The sequence below is a fragment of the Brachyhypopomus gauderio genome, chromosome 11 (genome assembly GCF_052324685.1).
Source record: "Brachyhypopomus gauderio isolate BG-103 chromosome 11, BGAUD_0.2, whole genome shotgun sequence".
Classification (NCBI taxonomy): domain Eukaryota; kingdom Metazoa; phylum Chordata; class Actinopteri; order Gymnotiformes; family Hypopomidae; genus Brachyhypopomus; species Brachyhypopomus gauderio.
Genome location: NC_135221.1, coordinates 5,584,999 through 5,602,058, shown reverse-complemented (window position 1 = coordinate 5,602,058; position 17,060 = coordinate 5,584,999). Strand labels below are relative to the sequence as shown.

At 42.5% G+C, this 17,060-nt stretch overlaps 3 protein-coding genes across 6 annotated transcripts in view; 2 read left to right on the top strand and 1 right to left on the bottom strand.

Annotated features, from left to right (window-relative positions):
* The first annotated feature begins 52 nt into the window (after positions 1–52).
* LOC143526716 (uncharacterized) lies at positions 53–2,964 on the top strand. The gene is made up of 5 exons (XM_077021302.1): positions 53–573; positions 916–1,028; positions 1,349–1,509; positions 1,701–1,833; positions 1,911–2,964. Exons 1-5 carry the CDS (start codon positions 435–437, stop codon positions 2,364–2,366), a joined length of 1,002 nt encoding a protein of 333 aa, XP_076877417.1. The 5' UTR covers positions 53–434; the 3' UTR covers positions 2,367–2,964.
* On the bottom strand, positions 2,461–4,162 carry LOC143526717 (uncharacterized). Its single transcript, XM_077021303.1, has 2 exons — positions 3,988–4,162; positions 2,461–3,380 (listed from the first exon to the last, which is right to left on the bottom strand). Exons 1-2 carry the CDS (start codon positions 4,107–4,109, stop codon positions 2,594–2,596), a joined length of 909 nt encoding a protein of 302 aa, XP_076877418.1. The 5' UTR covers positions 4,110–4,162; the 3' UTR covers positions 2,461–2,593.
* Positions 4,163–4,204: 42 nt separating this feature from the next.
* The window catches only part of mtus1a (microtubule associated tumor suppressor 1a), a 32,458-nt gene continuing 19,602 nt past the window's right edge, over positions 4,205–17,060 (top strand). The window contains exons 1-4 of one of the 4 annotated variants that reach the window (XM_077021297.1): positions 4,205–4,316; positions 9,981–11,456; positions 12,215–12,443; positions 13,742–13,921. In XM_077021297.1, the coding sequence (XP_076877412.1) occupies positions 10,104–11,456; positions 12,215–12,443; positions 13,742–13,921 (1,762 nt within the window). In that variant the 5' untranslated portion in view covers positions 4,205–4,316; positions 9,981–10,103. Of the gene's footprint in view, positions 4,317–6,901; positions 7,386–9,980; positions 11,457–12,214; positions 12,444–12,551; positions 13,536–13,741; positions 13,922–17,060 lie in introns of those variants that run through there. The other 3 variants (XM_077021298.1, XM_077021296.1, XM_077021299.1) reach the window with 3 other exon arrangements.

The window sequence follows — 17,060 nt, the reverse complement described above, 5'->3', positions numbered from 1 at the left end:
CGACTACTAGACTAACGCGCGCTATGACATCACCACGCTGAGTGTTATCCGCTTGTTAAGTGTGACGACACGCGTGACGTTTCAGCCGCTTCCGGGTCCAAACAAACAAGGATGGCGGAGCCTGTAAACCTGTTTACGATAACTTCGTTCTTTAGTGAGGCACCATTGAGGGTTAAAAAAGGTCTAAACTCTTTCAACTCCAATAGAGTACTAAGTGTATCTGTTCTCCCAGGTGGTATATTTAGGGGTAGAGTCCAGGCGTCCATGAAAAAGACGATTTACGAGGTTGAGGTGAATTGAGGTGAATTGAGGTTGAGGTGTGGTGACTGAAGTGAGTATGGGTGAAATAACGTTTAATACAGGTACACGTTGAGGGTCAGGCAGTGAGGTACAGCAGCTGCGTTTGCCCAATCGGTAAAGACAAGTGCCATCATATGGCAGCCTTGTTGATTTGGGTGGAGAAAAACGTGTCCCGCACCGATGTGGAATGCGTGTGGAAAAGGGAGAAGACCCCGAAAACGGACGAAATTGCAGCCAAGAGAGTATCTGAGATGGCCCCATCCACATCACGAGGTTAGTAAATAATTTGCAATTGATGTCAATGTTGCATGGTTTATTAGCTTAACGCTATGCAGTTTTAAGTTGCGGTTTCCAAACCTGGTCCTGGAGGACATTCAGCCCCTCACATTCAGCCTGCTGGCAACACACCTGAACCATGTAATTTCAAAGCCATTGAATTTTGTGAGATTAACTTTTATTAATTGAATAGTTCTGATAAACTCTCACAATTTGTTAATCTATTTTAGAGCAGACTAGAGAGAGACTATAGTGTATATTGCATGTTTTAAAAATCTACAATTAAAGGTGTGTAATAAAATAAGTCATAATTACTAATGTTACTCCATTTTATTTAAGCTGGAATCAAAAGACCTGTCACACAACATGACAAGGAATGGGCCCTGGCATCTTTGTCACAGCTTGGGCGTTTTACTGGAATGGGGTGGATTTTGAGTTCTGAACCGCCTCAGGTATGACTTCTGTATTTTGTACTCTAATATGCCCTTCACATTACCAGAAACAGCACAATTGCACTACATTGAGTATTTTGACTGGGATAAAGCGATTACATATTGTTGTTTAATGTCAAGATCATGGTTTGACACATGACTTACAATACATAGAAATGTGTAAACCCATGGAAATTAGACAAGTTTGCACTTATGATTCTCTGCACCCAAAAACAATTTCACATAGAATTTCACATTTTATTTACAGGTGTTTTGTATGCACCAAAATATGTTGGCACCTAACCTAAATCTCAACACTATGTGCTTAACTTTAAATCTAGACATCTCTCCCCATCAAGACATTTGATGGGCTAGTGAGCAGCCCAGGTTATGGCCAGGCTGAGGACAAGGCTCTTTATGTGCTATCATCACTCGCCGTCACCACTGAGGAGAAGCAACAGATTGAGGGAGCTACAGTTGGGCAAGCAAAGAACCCATTATGGTAAGAAATGCAACTTAACAAAATGTATGCAAAGCATAAATTAAGTAAGCAGCTTGACAACCCGTACACATAATTTAGACATGGTTGTAATTTGTTGTCTTAATTTGTGGGACATTGTGCATGTGTGGTATTTTAACATGTAACTAATTATAAATTGATTTAATTCTTTGTTTTGTTTTTATGTATAACAGGTCAGCATATCGCAAGAAACGAATCACGGCAAGCAATTTTGATTTGGTCTTGGCAGCAGTTCAGCGGAAATCTTACCCCCCTTCCTTATTCAAAACACTGCTTGGCCAGTACAACCTCAAAGAAGGATCTAAAGTAAGTTGTGGGTCTTCATGAATATTTCAACTTAAGTTATGTGTATCTAAGAGTAAGTGACTGTGTTTTTATTAAAGGCATGTGATTGGGGAATCCTACATGAGTCGCGGGCAAAGCAGCAGTACACAGCGGACGCTGGTGTGGTGATCCAGGAGAGGGGATTGTTCCTGTCTGGCAGTGGTCTACTTGGTGGATCTCCAGATGGGACAGTGTCTGATGACTGCATCATTGAGGTGAAATGCCCATGGTCCGCCAGAACTAAGACTGTCCAGCAGGCAGCAGAGAGTAAGAGAGACTTTTTTCTAGAGCTGGATGAAGAGACAAGTTCCCTCAAACTAAAACAAACTCACCACTATTGGCATCAGATCCAAAGCAACCTACATCTGACCAAAGCTAACTGTTGTCATCTACTTGTATGGACTCCTCTTGACCTGGTCATTCTCCCAGTGCTCAAAGACCTAACATGGGTGCTTAACATTGACATTCTCGAACATTTTTATAAGGATATTTTCCTACCACACATTCTAAGTTAATTGTTCAATGCATTACAAGTGCAGATTGAGTTATAGTGAATTAGGTTGTAGCACATCACAACACTAACATGTTCCTGAATGTAAAAAAGACAAACATTTTAATCTGGTTTTACTTTTTTAATAAAGGTTTTCTGCAAAGTTGTGTAAATCATTCTTCAGTCACAATAATTGTAAACATGTTTTAATTTGCCACTGTCCTGCTAACTGATTTACATACATCAGATATTTCATTGAATTTCACGGAGAATTGGGGTTTGCAAATTTGTAAGACACACACATACTTTCAGTATCTTGTTAATATATTTCCTGTACTGGTAAGGGATGTGGTCCAAAATGCAAAACAGTTTCAGCCTCTGAATAGACCGCTCCACATGTATCCTTGCACAGGAGATATCCTTGCACAAAATATCATACAGAGCACAGATGATGGTGGTAAAGATGTTAGTTACAGTTGCTGTGCTACAATTAAACCTTGTTGCAAGGTCTACATGGCCACAATTCAATTTAAGCTTCATCAAAGTAAGGAGTAACTGATCAATAAGGGGCATAATTTGGACAGTCCAATCAGAATGATACTGTAGCTCAAATCTAGAAAGAAGTGCTTCCAAAAAAAATACTGTGGCAGCATCAGGTAATCCAGTGTAGTATTGGACTTTGTTAGGATGGGAGGAAATCTGACTGAAAGAAAAGGTTTGCTTTTGTTTCTCCAACTGTTCTTTCAATTTTTTGTTCTCTTCTCTAAGCATGTCATTCTCAACCTCAAGCATGACAAGACTTGGTTGGGATGTAGTAGGGGTTTGTGGGGTTGCCATGTCAGCTGTGTGTCCTGTGTCTGTTGCATCATCACTGGAAGGGACAATCTGCTTCTTCTGCTTAGGGGGATTGCTGGGGTGGTCAGGAAAATGAAAAGCCTTTCCCTGGTTCCAAGCGAATCGCGAAGGTCCAGCAGCTTTGCCATTGGGAAAGTGCCAACTACACACCCTGGAGTTGCAGTTTGGGGTGAAGTTTTCACGTCTGTAAAAGAAGAAAAAATTATCATTAATCATTAGTCACAGCTTACTTGGGTTCCTCTAACAAAGTGCTAAAGAAATAAGGACCTTATAAAATTGTGTGTGTATATATATATATTGCAATAAAATGTGAGAATTATGTATGGTAAGTGTACGGCAGTAATAAACTAATGGAAACGGGCTAAGCAGTAATGTATATGCATACTGAAAAAGGTAAATATAGGATGCAACAGTAGCATCAGCTGTATTTTTGCTTGGTATTTTTACGGACACTCCTGATCAGCTAACCGTTGTGTGTGTATCCATACAATACATCAAGGATATCCAAAAAGATATCCTGGTGTTGCCTTTTACGAGCTAGCTAATCTAGCTAGTGTTAGCGCCACTAGCTAAGTTAACCAGAGCTATCTTTACTTTAGCTGGACAACAAATAAAACAAAACAAGAACTAAAATATCTGTATGTGGCAAGAAACATTGTATTAAACCCATAGCTAGAATATCAAGCAATCCAAAAAGGGGCAAGTTGGCTTTTTTTTCTCTGTGGGGTTAGCTAGCTAGCATTAGCGCCCACGGAGGCACTGTCAAGATTTTTTTTAGAAATAGAACTTACCTTATCAACTGCACCCATTTTCTTCTCTCTTTCTCATTGCAAGGAAAGCGGTAGAAAGACAAAAGGGTCGTTGTTTTAGACTCGGATCTGTTAAAACAGCAGGGCACACAGCACTGCGGCATATTAAGGGACTCAATGCAGCGAGTGTTTGGACCCGGACGTGACGTTTCGCAAAGATGATGCGTCACAGCTTAACAACCCCATATGAGTATCTGACAGCAGGCCTGCGGCTGCACGCGGGCGCGCGCCCAGAACGTGACGTCATTACTTGCTCAGGTGAAGAAGGCATGGAGCGCGTGCCTGCTGCGAGGACACGTTGTGTTCATCAGGTGAGATGAATATTTTAGCAGTCACGCTTGAGATAGTTTGTGATAGTTACGGAAGTTGCTGCTGTTGGTCTGGTAGGCTGGAATAAACCCGTCTTTAGATGCTATGGTGTAAGAAAATGTTACACAGTGGATGCAGTCGTGATATAAGAAGTCTGCCATTATTGTTTGTTTGGTTTGATAATTTCGCTTAGTAATTATGCACCGGTCGTTATTCTTTTTGAAAATGCCGTGAGTTCCAGGCAAGTTGTCTAACGTTGCTCTAGCACGTTTAAGTGATGCCCCCTCACTTTAAAATTTAACCCGATAACTGCTGAACACCAGAAATGTTCGGAGTTCAGCTACTGTACCGTGTTTGGGCCTTAACACCTTTACCTATAAGCTCCAGTCAGCGTGTAGATAAACGAGATCACAATTATGTGTGTACAACCGCGTTTCATGCGTTTAGCAAAGCTGGTGAATTTTGCATTTTGCTTACACTGATCTGAAGATATTTATTAAAGGTTCTGAATTCATACTGGGAAAGCAGTTGAACAGTACATGTTTAATTATTATCTTGTCCCACTGTATTGAATTACTCATTCTCCCTACACATTACCCACTATAGATTTACAACTGTGTGTAGCCCCTCTACATAAAGAAAGGAAGGATATGTAGATAGCCTCCTGATGTGTGTAAGTCCGGTGCTACAAAAGAAAAGCTATTTGCCTGTCAGGATTCAAGAAACTGCCTCATGGTGAAACGTGACCTCATGAGAAATAGGAGCTGAAAGTGAACAAGTAACTGGACGTAAATTAGGCCATCCAAAGTTGTCTTCACCCCTCCTGCCTCTCCCTTCAGAACGGTCTCCTTTCCTCAAGCCGCGTCTCCCCTTAAGTTCAAAAGCCCGGTGTGCACTTTCCTGGTGTACTTGAGGTCGGGAAAGGGGTCAGCTGGTGTTCGTATGGTTCTTAACCGGCTTGCTGGAGCTTGGAACGGCCATAAGCAGAATCTGGTGGTCTCAGTCCGTCGCAATAACGGAGTGGTCATTTTTGTGTAACTCTGCATGAATCACTACTTTTCTCTTTCAGCGGTGAAGGGCAGGATAGGTCTGGTCTGCTGTGACTTGACCTGCTAAGTCTGACATCTTCATGGAAGTTTAGGCATGTTTTTTAGGGACCCCAAAGTGTTTAGCTTCAACCCACTCACACTTTTGTAACTAGATTCACAGTTTTGTTGATATTTTACTTTACTTTGCTTGAGAAAGAGCACATGACAGAGATGACGGGCAGGGCAGTCATGGCCTGGTGGTAGGGAACTGGTCTTGTGACCAGAAGGTCGTGGGTTCGATTCCCAGACCTGAGGACATGACTGAGGTGCCCCTGAGCAAGGCCCTTAACCCTCAATTGCTCACTTGTATAAAAATGAGATAAAAATGTAAGTCGCTCTGGATAAGGGCGTCTGCCAAATGCCGTAAATGTAATGACGCTGTGTTCACATTACTCACGTGTATTATTTCTCATTATTGAAGTTCTTCTATCCCATTTCATGTTTCTACAGTTAGGCTGAATGCTGAGAAATGTTTCAGTTGAACTGCCTTCCTTTAAAAAAAAAAAAAAAAAAAACCAACAATAATTTTAAAAGAGTACATGACAGAAATTGGCAGAAATGAATGCTAATTATATGAATTCCTGTTTGTAAGGTTTATTTAGAATGTGGGATGTGTTCATTGGAACTATTCAGTCATACTGACATGTTCCTGCAGTCTTCCAGGTAAACAATAATTTCAGATGCAGCCTAATCTCAGTAGAGATTTGGCCTTGGTACCTATCATCATGATGGCTGTAATCACTGGTTACATGTGAAATACTATATGTGCTTGTGTGCATCCCAGTCTTCAACTCGCACACAGCTGCAGGTCTTATCATTCCATTCCAAATCACTCCTTCCTTCACAGGCTAGCTTGACGGTTGTCTGAGCCTTAAGACGCACTGGTGAGTTTAATCATAATAATAGTGGTTTTGATTATGTTTGACGTGCATTTGGACAGTGTTTAGATCATTAATCCAGGTAATTTTCCACCTCTTGGTTATTTGTTCTATAAATATTTCTTAGTTTTTTTTCTGTTTGGTCACTATTGCTTAATATGGGTTCATCAGGAATAGAACCAGGTTCTTAAGGTCAATAGAGTCCTAGTCACAGCTAGTTCATGCCCTCTGACCCAGAAGTGACACCACCCGAGGTGGTGTGTGCATGCTACACACCTACGTGTGGTGTATTTTCATGGAGGCATTTTCTGTACAGACTGAGCCTACATGTAGGTTCTCATGCTGAATGATTGCTGTATTCACTATAAATTCTTCTATTTTATCAAGCTAATCCAGGATTCTAAAGATTAAAAACTTAGGGTGAGCTTACACACACACACACACACACACACACACGCGCGCACACACACGCGTGTACACATGCACACGGATGACTGGTCTCAGTTTCAGGCCTTTACAAAAAAGCTGGCTGTTCGGAACTCTCTCATAAAAGGAGGGCTTTGGTTGCCTGGTGACAGCGAATGCGGCACTTGGTCTGGTGCTCCCAGGCCCCTCCTCCCTGTGCAGGGAGTTGGTAGGGATAAGGTAACCAGTAGCTCTCCCTGAGTAAACTTTGCCCTGGAACTTGGTGTGGGCTCTATCTGGACCTTGAACTGCATGCCATGTGTAAAGGAGTGCTGGAACAAGCAGTGTGTGTGTGTGTTTGTGTGCCCGCGTACAGCCGTACTGACGGACCATCACGGCGGGCGTGTGTGACTCTTCGCTAGGTAAGGAACCCTCACCGCGAGCCCGGGACGTCCAGCGGACGCTCTCTGCAGGGTGGAGTTTGTGCCGGGCTGATGGATGAGTGTATCTGCAGGAGAAGCGTGGCTGTCAGCCTTCTGATGCTCGGTCCTGAGTGGTCCGTGTAGTCCCGGAGTGCGCTTGCTGCAGAACTAATGGGATTGATTCAGAAAGAGCTTCCCTGAGTCAGGGAAGAGTGCGAGGTGGGTGAACACAAGACCACGAGGAGATGCGCAGGGCAGACATGGAAGCACTCTGATAGGTAGGTCTCGGCTCTTTTTGCTGCATAACTTGGCTTTGAAGTTGTTACTGGGATATATAGAGAATTACTAACTAGCAGAAAAGTTGTTTTTTACCTAAATCAGTAAGACAGTTCTCATCAAACTGTATATTTCAAGACTTGGGTATTTAACAGCATGTTCATGGAGTGGTTTAAATAACAATGGAAGAAGGATTAAATCTTCTCTTCTACTCTCAATCTCTTCACATGTGCCTGTGTTACGTAAGGCATCAGATTTATATTATGGCATGAAAATGTGTCATTGGAACCGAGATCTTTATTATGTCATTTATTATTCTAGTTGTCTGTGCTATGCTGTGGACAGAGGAACCATTGTGCTCTTTATTACAGGTTCTGTGTGAATAAACTCTCGGTAGACAGGAGCAGCCCTTGCCTAATGTGTCTTTAGGACCCCTTTGACAAAAATAAGCTCAGTGTCAGAACTTGGCTGATCATTTTTGTCATTTTTATGTTTGTGTACATATGCCAGTAGAGGCGTCCTGGGATATGGCCGTCGGTGAACGTTTTGTGGTGGCATGGTAACAGAGAGGTGGTTGGTTTTTTAGCAACTAATTTGGGGGGGGGGGGGTCCTGCTGCAATTGACTGCCTGTTCCCAAGGTAACCTTTTACTTTGTCAGGAGACTGGGGAATTAGACATTTTTCTAGTGTGGTTAAGATGAGGAAAGGGCTCATACAGATGAGGCGATTTTTAGCGGAGGAAAATAAGCCTTAACTCATTTGCACGGTCACAAGTGTGTGACTCCATGCAAGTTGTGCTGGAATTATGTAAGGTGGTAAACTGCTTTGAATTATTGCAGTGAGGGGTGTATAACTGTTGATCTTATTTGCTTCCTAACAAGGTTTCTTCACCAATTTCCCACTTTTTAATTCTAGCACAGAGGTCACTAACAATTTCATTAGGCTCAGGGCAGAAGAATTTCTAGACTTATGTCGGTCGATACATTTTCCCCTTACTAGGTTAGTTGTAAAGTATTTCCTCCCAGAGATTATCTGGGTGTTAACATCATACTTCTGTATTAGCATTGGACCTTTACTTGCAAACAAACCAGTGTCAGGGTGTTCTATTCATGCGTAAAGATTGATTAGCCTAACTGGTAGAGCATAAAGTTTCCATCACATGAAGTATGTAACACTACACAGATTCAGCAGACATTTAGACCCTTGGAGAGGCAATCCCAGCCCTAGAGCTAGGCATAATTAACCATCTGCAATTTAATGCAACTCCTTCAGAAACTCATTCAGACCACCCTTGCTTGGTGTCGAATGTTCTCTCCTGTTTGAACCTCCCTCTTTCTCAACCTAGACTAAAACATTTGCTAATGCAGTGCTAATGTTGTTGTAAAATTGTATGAACTCTAATACAGCATCTTCATTAGGTATCTGCCCTGAACAAAGCGTTTTGATGGACTCTTGTCGTTATATTATGGTAGTCTTTGGTCTTAGCATTGCTTCAGTTCGTTCCAGTAAGAGGCTCTGCAACAGAGATCTCGCTGCCGTTTGTAAACTCCCTTCGATTCTGATTCAACCTGACACGAGTGCAGTGGTGAGTCTTTCTTCCAGCACTTCAAACAGTTCATGCTGAGCTTTTTTTCTTTTTTTTTACCCCTGTGGGCTGTTACAGTGATCATTGCTTAAACAGGCATAACATTAAATCTGATGACAGTTTAAGCTGAAATTTTCCACACTCTTCCAGCACGTATCGTTTATTTAACATTTGCCGAGTGTACTTGGTTAATGTAATTTTATTAAATTATCCTAAAGCCTCTCTGGTTGAGTGCAATATGGTTTGATTTAAAAGCAAGTTTCAGGTTTTTTGAGTGTAGGTATGTTGATTTCGAAACCATATTCTAGCTATGCCACAGTGAGCCTTTTTGTTTAGAGATGGGCCTTGTCCTCCTGTCTGCAGTGCCTATCAGGGATTTAAACTGATCAACAAGCGTTCACTCTGATCCCTCTGCAGGAGGTTTTCTGTTACATTCCATTACGTATATATGCTTGAAATGTACTGCATGAAACAGTCCGATTGGTTTCTGGTTCCTCCTCAGCCCTATGAATGGTGTTGTTTGGGTAATGTTTAATTACTTTGAATATTGTAGTTGGACACTGGCCATGGCTACAGTTAATCAGGAACTCATGCTTCAAGTATTTCTTAAGGCCTTTCTAGAAAGTCGGGTCAAATGGAGATATCGACTGTTGGTGAAAAGCATTATGGTCAAACTCTGCTAGTTGAACAGTTTGAATGTTGTTCCAGGTGACATAAAAAATTCAGTAGGATATCATGTTCTCATTATTGGAAAGGTAGTGCACCTAAATGGATTGTGAAACATTAAGACAGTAAGTGTCTAGTTAGCCATTACCAAGAAATTGATGGTACCTTTTTGTTTGTTTGTTTGTCTTGTGTATTCTCTCTGTGTCCTATAACCTAACAGTCACGTCTTGCTACGTTTTGTGTGGGATTAACTGTTTGAGTTGCTGTAAGACTAAACGGTAACATGTTTCAGTTGGGGTCAAGATGTGCACGGTTTGATCATCTCGTGCCTCTTCTCCTCTCTCAGGTGCGTCCTCTTGGCTGAAGTTTCTCTGTACTCGTTGGCTAGACGTGGCGACGGGCCAACTAGGACAGAAGCAAAAAGAGAACGGAGGTACAGACGTTCACGTCTGATTAAACCGCCAAAGGCATGGAAGAACTCCGCAGGGCCATGCGTCTCACGTTCTCTGTGGAAGACCAAAATGGTAACGGCATCGGTGGCTCTTCTGACTCTTCCCCCGATTCCCCGAGCACCAACGGTAGATTGATTCATAGCAGCACAGCTAGCCCCGCCGATGTGAACATGGTCGAGGTCTATTTCAGTGAAGTGGCTTCCCTTGAGAACGTAACCAAAATGGCAGATTTGCATTCAGAGGCTGGCTTGGTCCGTGGTTCGCTACCTGATGTCTGTGAGGGACTTGTTAATAGCAAGGTCAGTACTTCAGGGGAAGATGCCAAGCATGAGGAATTGGGGGTCACTTTCATCCAGCCATGCAATCACACGTTCATCATGGAGGAGGACGTTTTCCAGTCACCATTAGGTTCTTTTGTTTCTCTGAAAGGGACTGCAGATCGCAGGTCTTCACACCTGGTTACAAGCACAGATCGACCTGAAGGTGTCACACCAGTTCATTGTAACAGACGTAATTCAGAGGGTCAGCAGATATCACTCAGAACCAATGGGTCCACTCACTCCACACCAGCTGGAGGAAAGACATTCCATCTTCACACCTCTGAGGAATTGGACATAAACGATGATGTCCAAACTTCTACTCCTGTTCAGTCTTTGGCCTCCAAAACCATTGTCTATCAGTCACTCTCAAACTCTCCTTGTAGGAAAGGTCAGAACGATCTGGGTAGTCCTCTGTCCCACACCTGCAAAGACCAGCAAAGTTCTGTCTCTCTGAATCCCAAAACACCATTGACTGCACCAATCAAAAGCAAGTTAGAGGTCAAAAAGTTTGACAAGCCTGACTTGAGTAATGTAAAATCTAAAATTATGGCAAGAACTGCAAGTGGCTTAAAGTCATCAGGTGTGGGAGTTGTGAAGACTTCATCAAACATCACACGCCAAGCCACCAAGAACCGAGCAACAAAGACCTCCAGCTCCGTGCAACGCAAGTCATCTCTTACCACGTCTACCTCCACAGTCTCCTGCAACTCCCCTGTCGTACCTCCCTGCAGTAGCTTTAAGAGGGGTCAAACCACCGCAATCAGAAGAATCCGCTCAATTTCTCACCAAGAAGAAGTCGTCCCAAGGTCTCGGCCTCGCACGCAGTCTGAGACGTGCTACTCACCTCGAACTACTAGGGTCGAACCTAGTGAAGGAGACACACAGGGCAGCAGGACCTTAAACGGCTTAACCACCGCAAAAACCTCATCTGTAGTGCCGAATCAATCTGGGATAGCCAAGCTAACGGACAGAAATGCTTTTTCTAAAGAAGACAAAGGCTTCACGGAGTCACTCGACATGCGTGGGAAACCTCAGAAACCCAGTCTGAAAGTGAGTAAAAATCCGAGGCAGAAAATCTGCTAAATAAACGTATGCTGCATTTTTCTGTTCGTGTGTGTCTCGCTGTAGAGATGAACAGAGATGACTTTTGTGCCTGTACAAACTGCCAGTGTAACAGTGTACAAACTTGTCAGTCTTAAAGTGACAGCTGCGGTATCCATTTCTAATTCAGGTAATGTCTCAGGTGTCTTGAAGCTACTTGCAGTCTGGTTCTGTTGCATATAGAGTATCGGATTGTACCAAGTAGCAGAAGCATCTGGTAAAGTTCTGTAGTTTTGAGAATTTAAAACAGATTCTCAGAAATCCTACCTTTTTGTTCTTGCATAATTGAACATAAATGGTAAAAATTCAAATTAAATTTTTTGGCTCTGCAATATCCAAGCAGCAAAGGCAAAGCGAGGGCCAGACTGTCATACTGGTGCTTTGAATTGCTTTAATCACTGCTTTGAATATGGCCTTGCGGCTCAGAAACTCTAGAAAATATATTCCATGTGTACACGTTTACTGTGTTTATAGAGTTGGGGGTGGATGGGGGAGGTGGTGAGGAGGGGGGGGGGGGGGGAGGGGGACTTGGCAGGCAGAGACCTCCAAATTCCCAGGAGAACTGAAGTACAATAGCGGCTTGACTTCCAAGCAAGCCCTGCTCACACTCCAACTCCGCTATGGCCGGCACCATAGTGAGGGCGGCCCACTCCACCTTCAGCCCGTTCACGTGGGGCAGCGACGCTGAAGGGCTCGTCCTCTTGCAGGCGGACCCGTCCCGACCGGCAAGGACGGCGGCGTGCGACGGGGGCCGAGGCAGACCCGGCGTCCCGCCATCGGCTTCCAGGACGGGAGGCGCCCCAGCCGCACGAGCTCCAGCTGCGAACCTTCGACCACCGCCGACGGCATCAAAGCCCAAGGTGGGCCCGGCGGGGAGACGTGGAAGCATCGCCACAGACATGCCTTCCCCGGGGAGCAAACGGGGCATGAGTCAAGGTAAGGATATGGGTTTGCTCCGGAAAGGATCGCTTTTGCCAGGTCTGTCTGTTTCAGTTTATACCCTAGATAGGGTGCTTAGGAAAACATAATCCTCATGTTACATTGTTTTGTTTGGCTGTTGGAAGTTTATAGTACTTTTTAGGGCATAATGAACTTTGTTTTTTCCTGCTTCTGTTCGTGCAGGACGTACATTAGTAAGTCTTTACCTAAACAAACTGAATGTTGCCAGATCTTAACTTTATTCAGCAGCTGCTGGTAATCATTGTCCACAAAAAAAAAAAAAAACATTGTGGTTATGTAGTAGGTACCTCTCACACTTATTACTCAACAAATGATCACCATTTACACCATTTAAGATTGGAGAATCTTCCTGGAAGTCTTCAAATATTTTTTTTAAGCAAGTGTTCTGTGCTCTAAAAATGTGCACTAGGTTTTAAGTGACTATAAACTTCACTGCGCATTTTGTCAGCATGTAAGAAATCTGTTAAGATGGGACAATCATGTATGTTTCTGCCACCATCCAGGGAAGAAGAAGCTGGACTTTTCTACCTCCTAAATTATTTTACCATAATGAGCAGCTGGTTTCTGTTGGAGTTCTGCAGATTACAGTGGGGTACAATGTGCAGATAAGGTCACGTTGGTAAATGCAGTCATTAGTTTAATACTCTCAATTTTCTCCATACTGGCTGTGAAATAATGCTGTATTTAAATAGAAGAATAACATCCTATGTAGACCTGGGTGCCCCCAAATTACAGCAAATATTTTGCACATGTTAAGTTTAGAGTGCTGGATACCAGAGGTAAACAATCATTTGGCAAGAAGGTCATGTGTTGGTCTGGCTGCAATTCTCATCTTCACCATTAGGAGGCGGATGCTCTGTACTGTTGTCAAAGGAGTCTTTCCTGTTTCTAATGACCAAAGCTTATGTCATGTTCCCAAAGGCCCAACAGAGGATACAGATGCACCTTTTTACCTCTTGGAAGTTTAATAGAAGCGAGCCACTCCCTTTACTGCTGGTCGTTATGGTTTTGTAGCTAGAGAAGAAAAGAAGAGTCTCTCTGAGAAGGTCACCGCTGAACAGCAAGCAGGTCTAAGAGAAGAACCAGGGAATAAAGATTTTCTGTAATCTTGAACTGGTTCCAAATCTTCTACCTTTGACCTATACCGTTTGGATTTAGCATCTCATGTTGTAAAACTGCAGAATGTGATTGTTTACTTCTATTTACTTGACGGACCCCTGAAAAGGTTGGTCGCTTTGCAGTATAACTAATGCAAAACTCCCCTTGCTTTTTAGGTAATTTGAAAATGCACCTTACTGAGGATTCGGGAGCTGTGGCACCTGGGGCAGCACCTGGGGCAGCACATCCCAGGCACAGAACTACTGCCCATCCACTTCTTCCAGCCTCAAAACTGCCAGTGAAAACACGAACACGGACCAGAAGCCCCTTGGCCTCCACCAGCCATGCGAAACCAGGCAAGGGGTTTGTTTTAGTTGTCGCAATGTTTTCTCTTGTATCCGTGTGCGAGAACGCGTGTGTGTGCTAGTCAATGTCTGTTGTCTCAGCAATAAGGCTCGTGTTCCTTAAGGACCGCTGTACAAGCTCAGTGGTACGAATATGTATTTATTCACAAAACACATTAGTGTGACTCAAGGAGGGGGGGGGGGGGGGGGCTTGCATATTTTACCATTATTGAACATTCAGTCCCATTAGTGTACGAGGTTATTCTCGGTAATGTGCTGCTAGTGATGTGGTCACTATTATTACAGCACTCTGATAGGCACAGTGCATTATTGTACGATCAGTCTTATTCTTGTATACCTTGTTCCATGCTGGTTGATTGCATCTTTTAATCTAAAACCTGAAGATTTAAATGCTTCATTCAGGATTAGTTTTTCCCCTAGAATTAGATTGTAGAGCATTTGTGGATGCTTTAAGGATATATCCACTAATTTACAGCAATACTGGTGTGATACCATGATGGAAGAGTACTGAAGTCACTTCAAGACGTAGATCGGTCCACTTGGGCAGTTCTGTCCACACTGCTGAGATATTTTGTGACTGAGCCGGCATTGTCTTTGTCTGAAGCCAGTATAAAATGCTGTCGGAGCAGGCAGGGTAGGGGAGCCCAAAGGAAGAGCCCCCCCCACCCTTCCCCACGCACTTCTCTGATTGGCAAATGGCTGTGCTGCTATGAGCAGGGAGCGTCTCACTCCCAGATGGCCAATAGGCAGGGTTTGTTCCACTCCAATTCCCTCAGTGGTAAATGAGGAAACTGTGTAATATAATCCCAGAAGGATGGGGCGGACTAGGATGGGGTTAACTGGGACGCTCCATTTTCTGCGTGCATTACTGAGTTCACTGCAGTATGTGGGGCTGTCGCCCCTGGACAAAACTGTCCATACCCATCTACAGCAATCCGGCCCTGGTGTGACGTCACTCTGCTGACGTGTCGTCTTGTTGGATCCTATCACATCTGTGCCTTTACTAGCAGCCTGTTACAGGAACCCTAGAACTCTGTTCTAGAGAAGTAAGTCACGAGTTGGGGCATTTTCTGAGACAACACATCGAATGAATTATGAGCAGCATAAATGTTTTTTTTTTTCTATGTTTTTGATGCTGTATGCTAGCTGTTAAAAGCTCCTTGGCAAAAGAAATTAAATGTTTCTTTTTTCTGTCTGATCATTTATAGTTTAGTTTCTATATTGCCACTGAAATGTCTTCAGTAGAAGCGGTTGTAAAGCTGTAATATAATCCCTGTTGCTATGGAAACTGAAGTAGCTTGAGAGGGATTTCACAGCAACAGTGGCTTTATTCATCACCGATGCCCGTATGCATTACAAATCCCTCCTTAAACAGTACGTTCTGCTCAAAGCTTCATAAAGCTTTCGAGAAGAAGCATTATTAGCATTTTCAGTCTAGATCCTTTTTAGGCCGCACTGGTAAGACGGGTGGTGTGGTTTATTGAGACATTCTAGTACATTGAGATTTCACTTCATATTTTTTCTTTAATTTGAAATACCTGTTTTATTGTGCTCCAAGAATCCTATTTTTAATAATTTACAGACTTTCAAAATACTGTGCAAAGTTCACTGATAACTGAAATATAGTCAGTTGCCTCTGTTTTATGGCCGTGTAACATTCATGTAGATAATGCTGAGGAAAATGATGTCAAACATTCTACTTTATTAGATTATTTTGGTCGTGGTGAACCTACACAACGTCATGCTCACCCTGTGGATCATTACTAAGGGACTTGACATTTCTAACCTTGTTGTTAAAGACATTGCTCTGATGACGTTTGTTTCCTTTGATATATTGATGTCTCTGGATTCTCAAGCCAGCTTTACTTTTGTTCATAAAATATGCATAAATATGTGTACATGTGACGAGATTCTGAAGGCATTAGCTGTGTCTTCATTCATATGTTCAGACTTTTCAATGTCATATGTTCAATTTTTAAATCTCATGGACGATATTGTGCTGGAAGAGACAAAGAAGACTTAAGACCATTAACTCCTTCCATCTCTTGGCTCATTAACAGGAACATAAACAATACCTGCAATCTATTTATAATGTAAGCTAAGCTATGCCCCAAGGATTTTCTCTCCACTGGCAAATGTAATGATTTACATTTACTTTTGTTTTCTCAATTAAATCAGAGACATTGGACTTGAGTACTTCCCATTCACATAAACCATCTACATGTTCTCTTGGTGCGTTACCAACCGACTTCTGAAACTATTTTGCTGCTGATCTGCAAGCAGTTAATGGTTCACTCCTCATTAATATTTTCTCAAAAACAGCAACTCTGACTGCTCCTCTATTTAGACGCCTGTCTGAAATCTTCCTTTTCGAAGTATCATAATTATACACCACTATATCATTTAAGTTATATTTGTTCCATACAGGATTCTGACTCTACCTTCCTAAAGGTACTAAATGATGTACTTCTGAAAACAGCCTGGTAAAATGACTATCACTAGATCTTAGTCCTTCATTTAACACTGCATATAACAGAGGGGAAATTAGAGGGATGTTGGGTAGGACTACCTGGAACCGTCCTTAAACGGGCTGAATTTTATTAGACAGTTTGAGTTATGAATATCAATCCAATATGATTGGATAGCTGTAATGTGGAATTCCCCAAGGGTCAATTCTGGATCCGCTTTAATTCAACCTATATATCCTACCCCAGTGATGCATATGATGCACAGAAATACGTGGCTTTCTTAGCATATGTTTACAGCCCAATAGACACACACCGTGTATGTTTGGAGTGCATTAATAACTGCATGACAGAAATTATGATATTTGGCAACAGGGAGGAGGATATTAAATAAGTTTACATCTTGAATCTGAGCAGCTAAAAACGAATTACCTTTGATATAGAACATTTTCTCTCGGTAAAGCTTGATCTAGCAAAACTTTATTCTGATATTTTATTAGTGCGCTTTAGACTTTCAGTGCCTTTAGTCCTCTTTCAATTCAATTTAGTGTTTCATAATTTAAATCCATTTAAATAAACTTTTCCTTTTGATCTGCAAAAAAATCCCTAAAGTGTTTGACCAGGGCATGTAGTAAGCACCATTAATTTGTTCTTCTATGTCTCTG

Bases quoted from the DNA above. Each gene is read 5' to 3' on its own strand.
- LOC143526716 (XM_077021302.1), top strand. From the start codon at position 435: ATGGCAGCCTTGTTGATTTGGGTGGAGAAAAACGTGTCCCGCACCGAT. The intron at 1,510-1,700 runs GTAAGAAATGCA...TATGTATAACAG, and splicing joins CAAGCAAAGAACCCATTATG to GTCAGCATATCGCAAGAAAC. The intron at 1,834-1,910 runs GTAAGTTGTGGG...TTTTTATTAAAG, and splicing joins ACCTCAAAGAAGGATCTAAA to GCATGTGATTGGGGAATCCT.
- LOC143526717 (XM_077021303.1), bottom strand. From the start codon at position 4,109: ATGCCGCAGTGCTGTGTGCCCTGCTGTTTTAACAGATCCGAGTCTAAA. The intron at 3,381-3,987 runs GTAAGTTCTATT...CTTCTTTTACAG, and splicing joins AAATGGGTGCAGTTGATAAG to ACGTGAAAACTTCACCCCAA.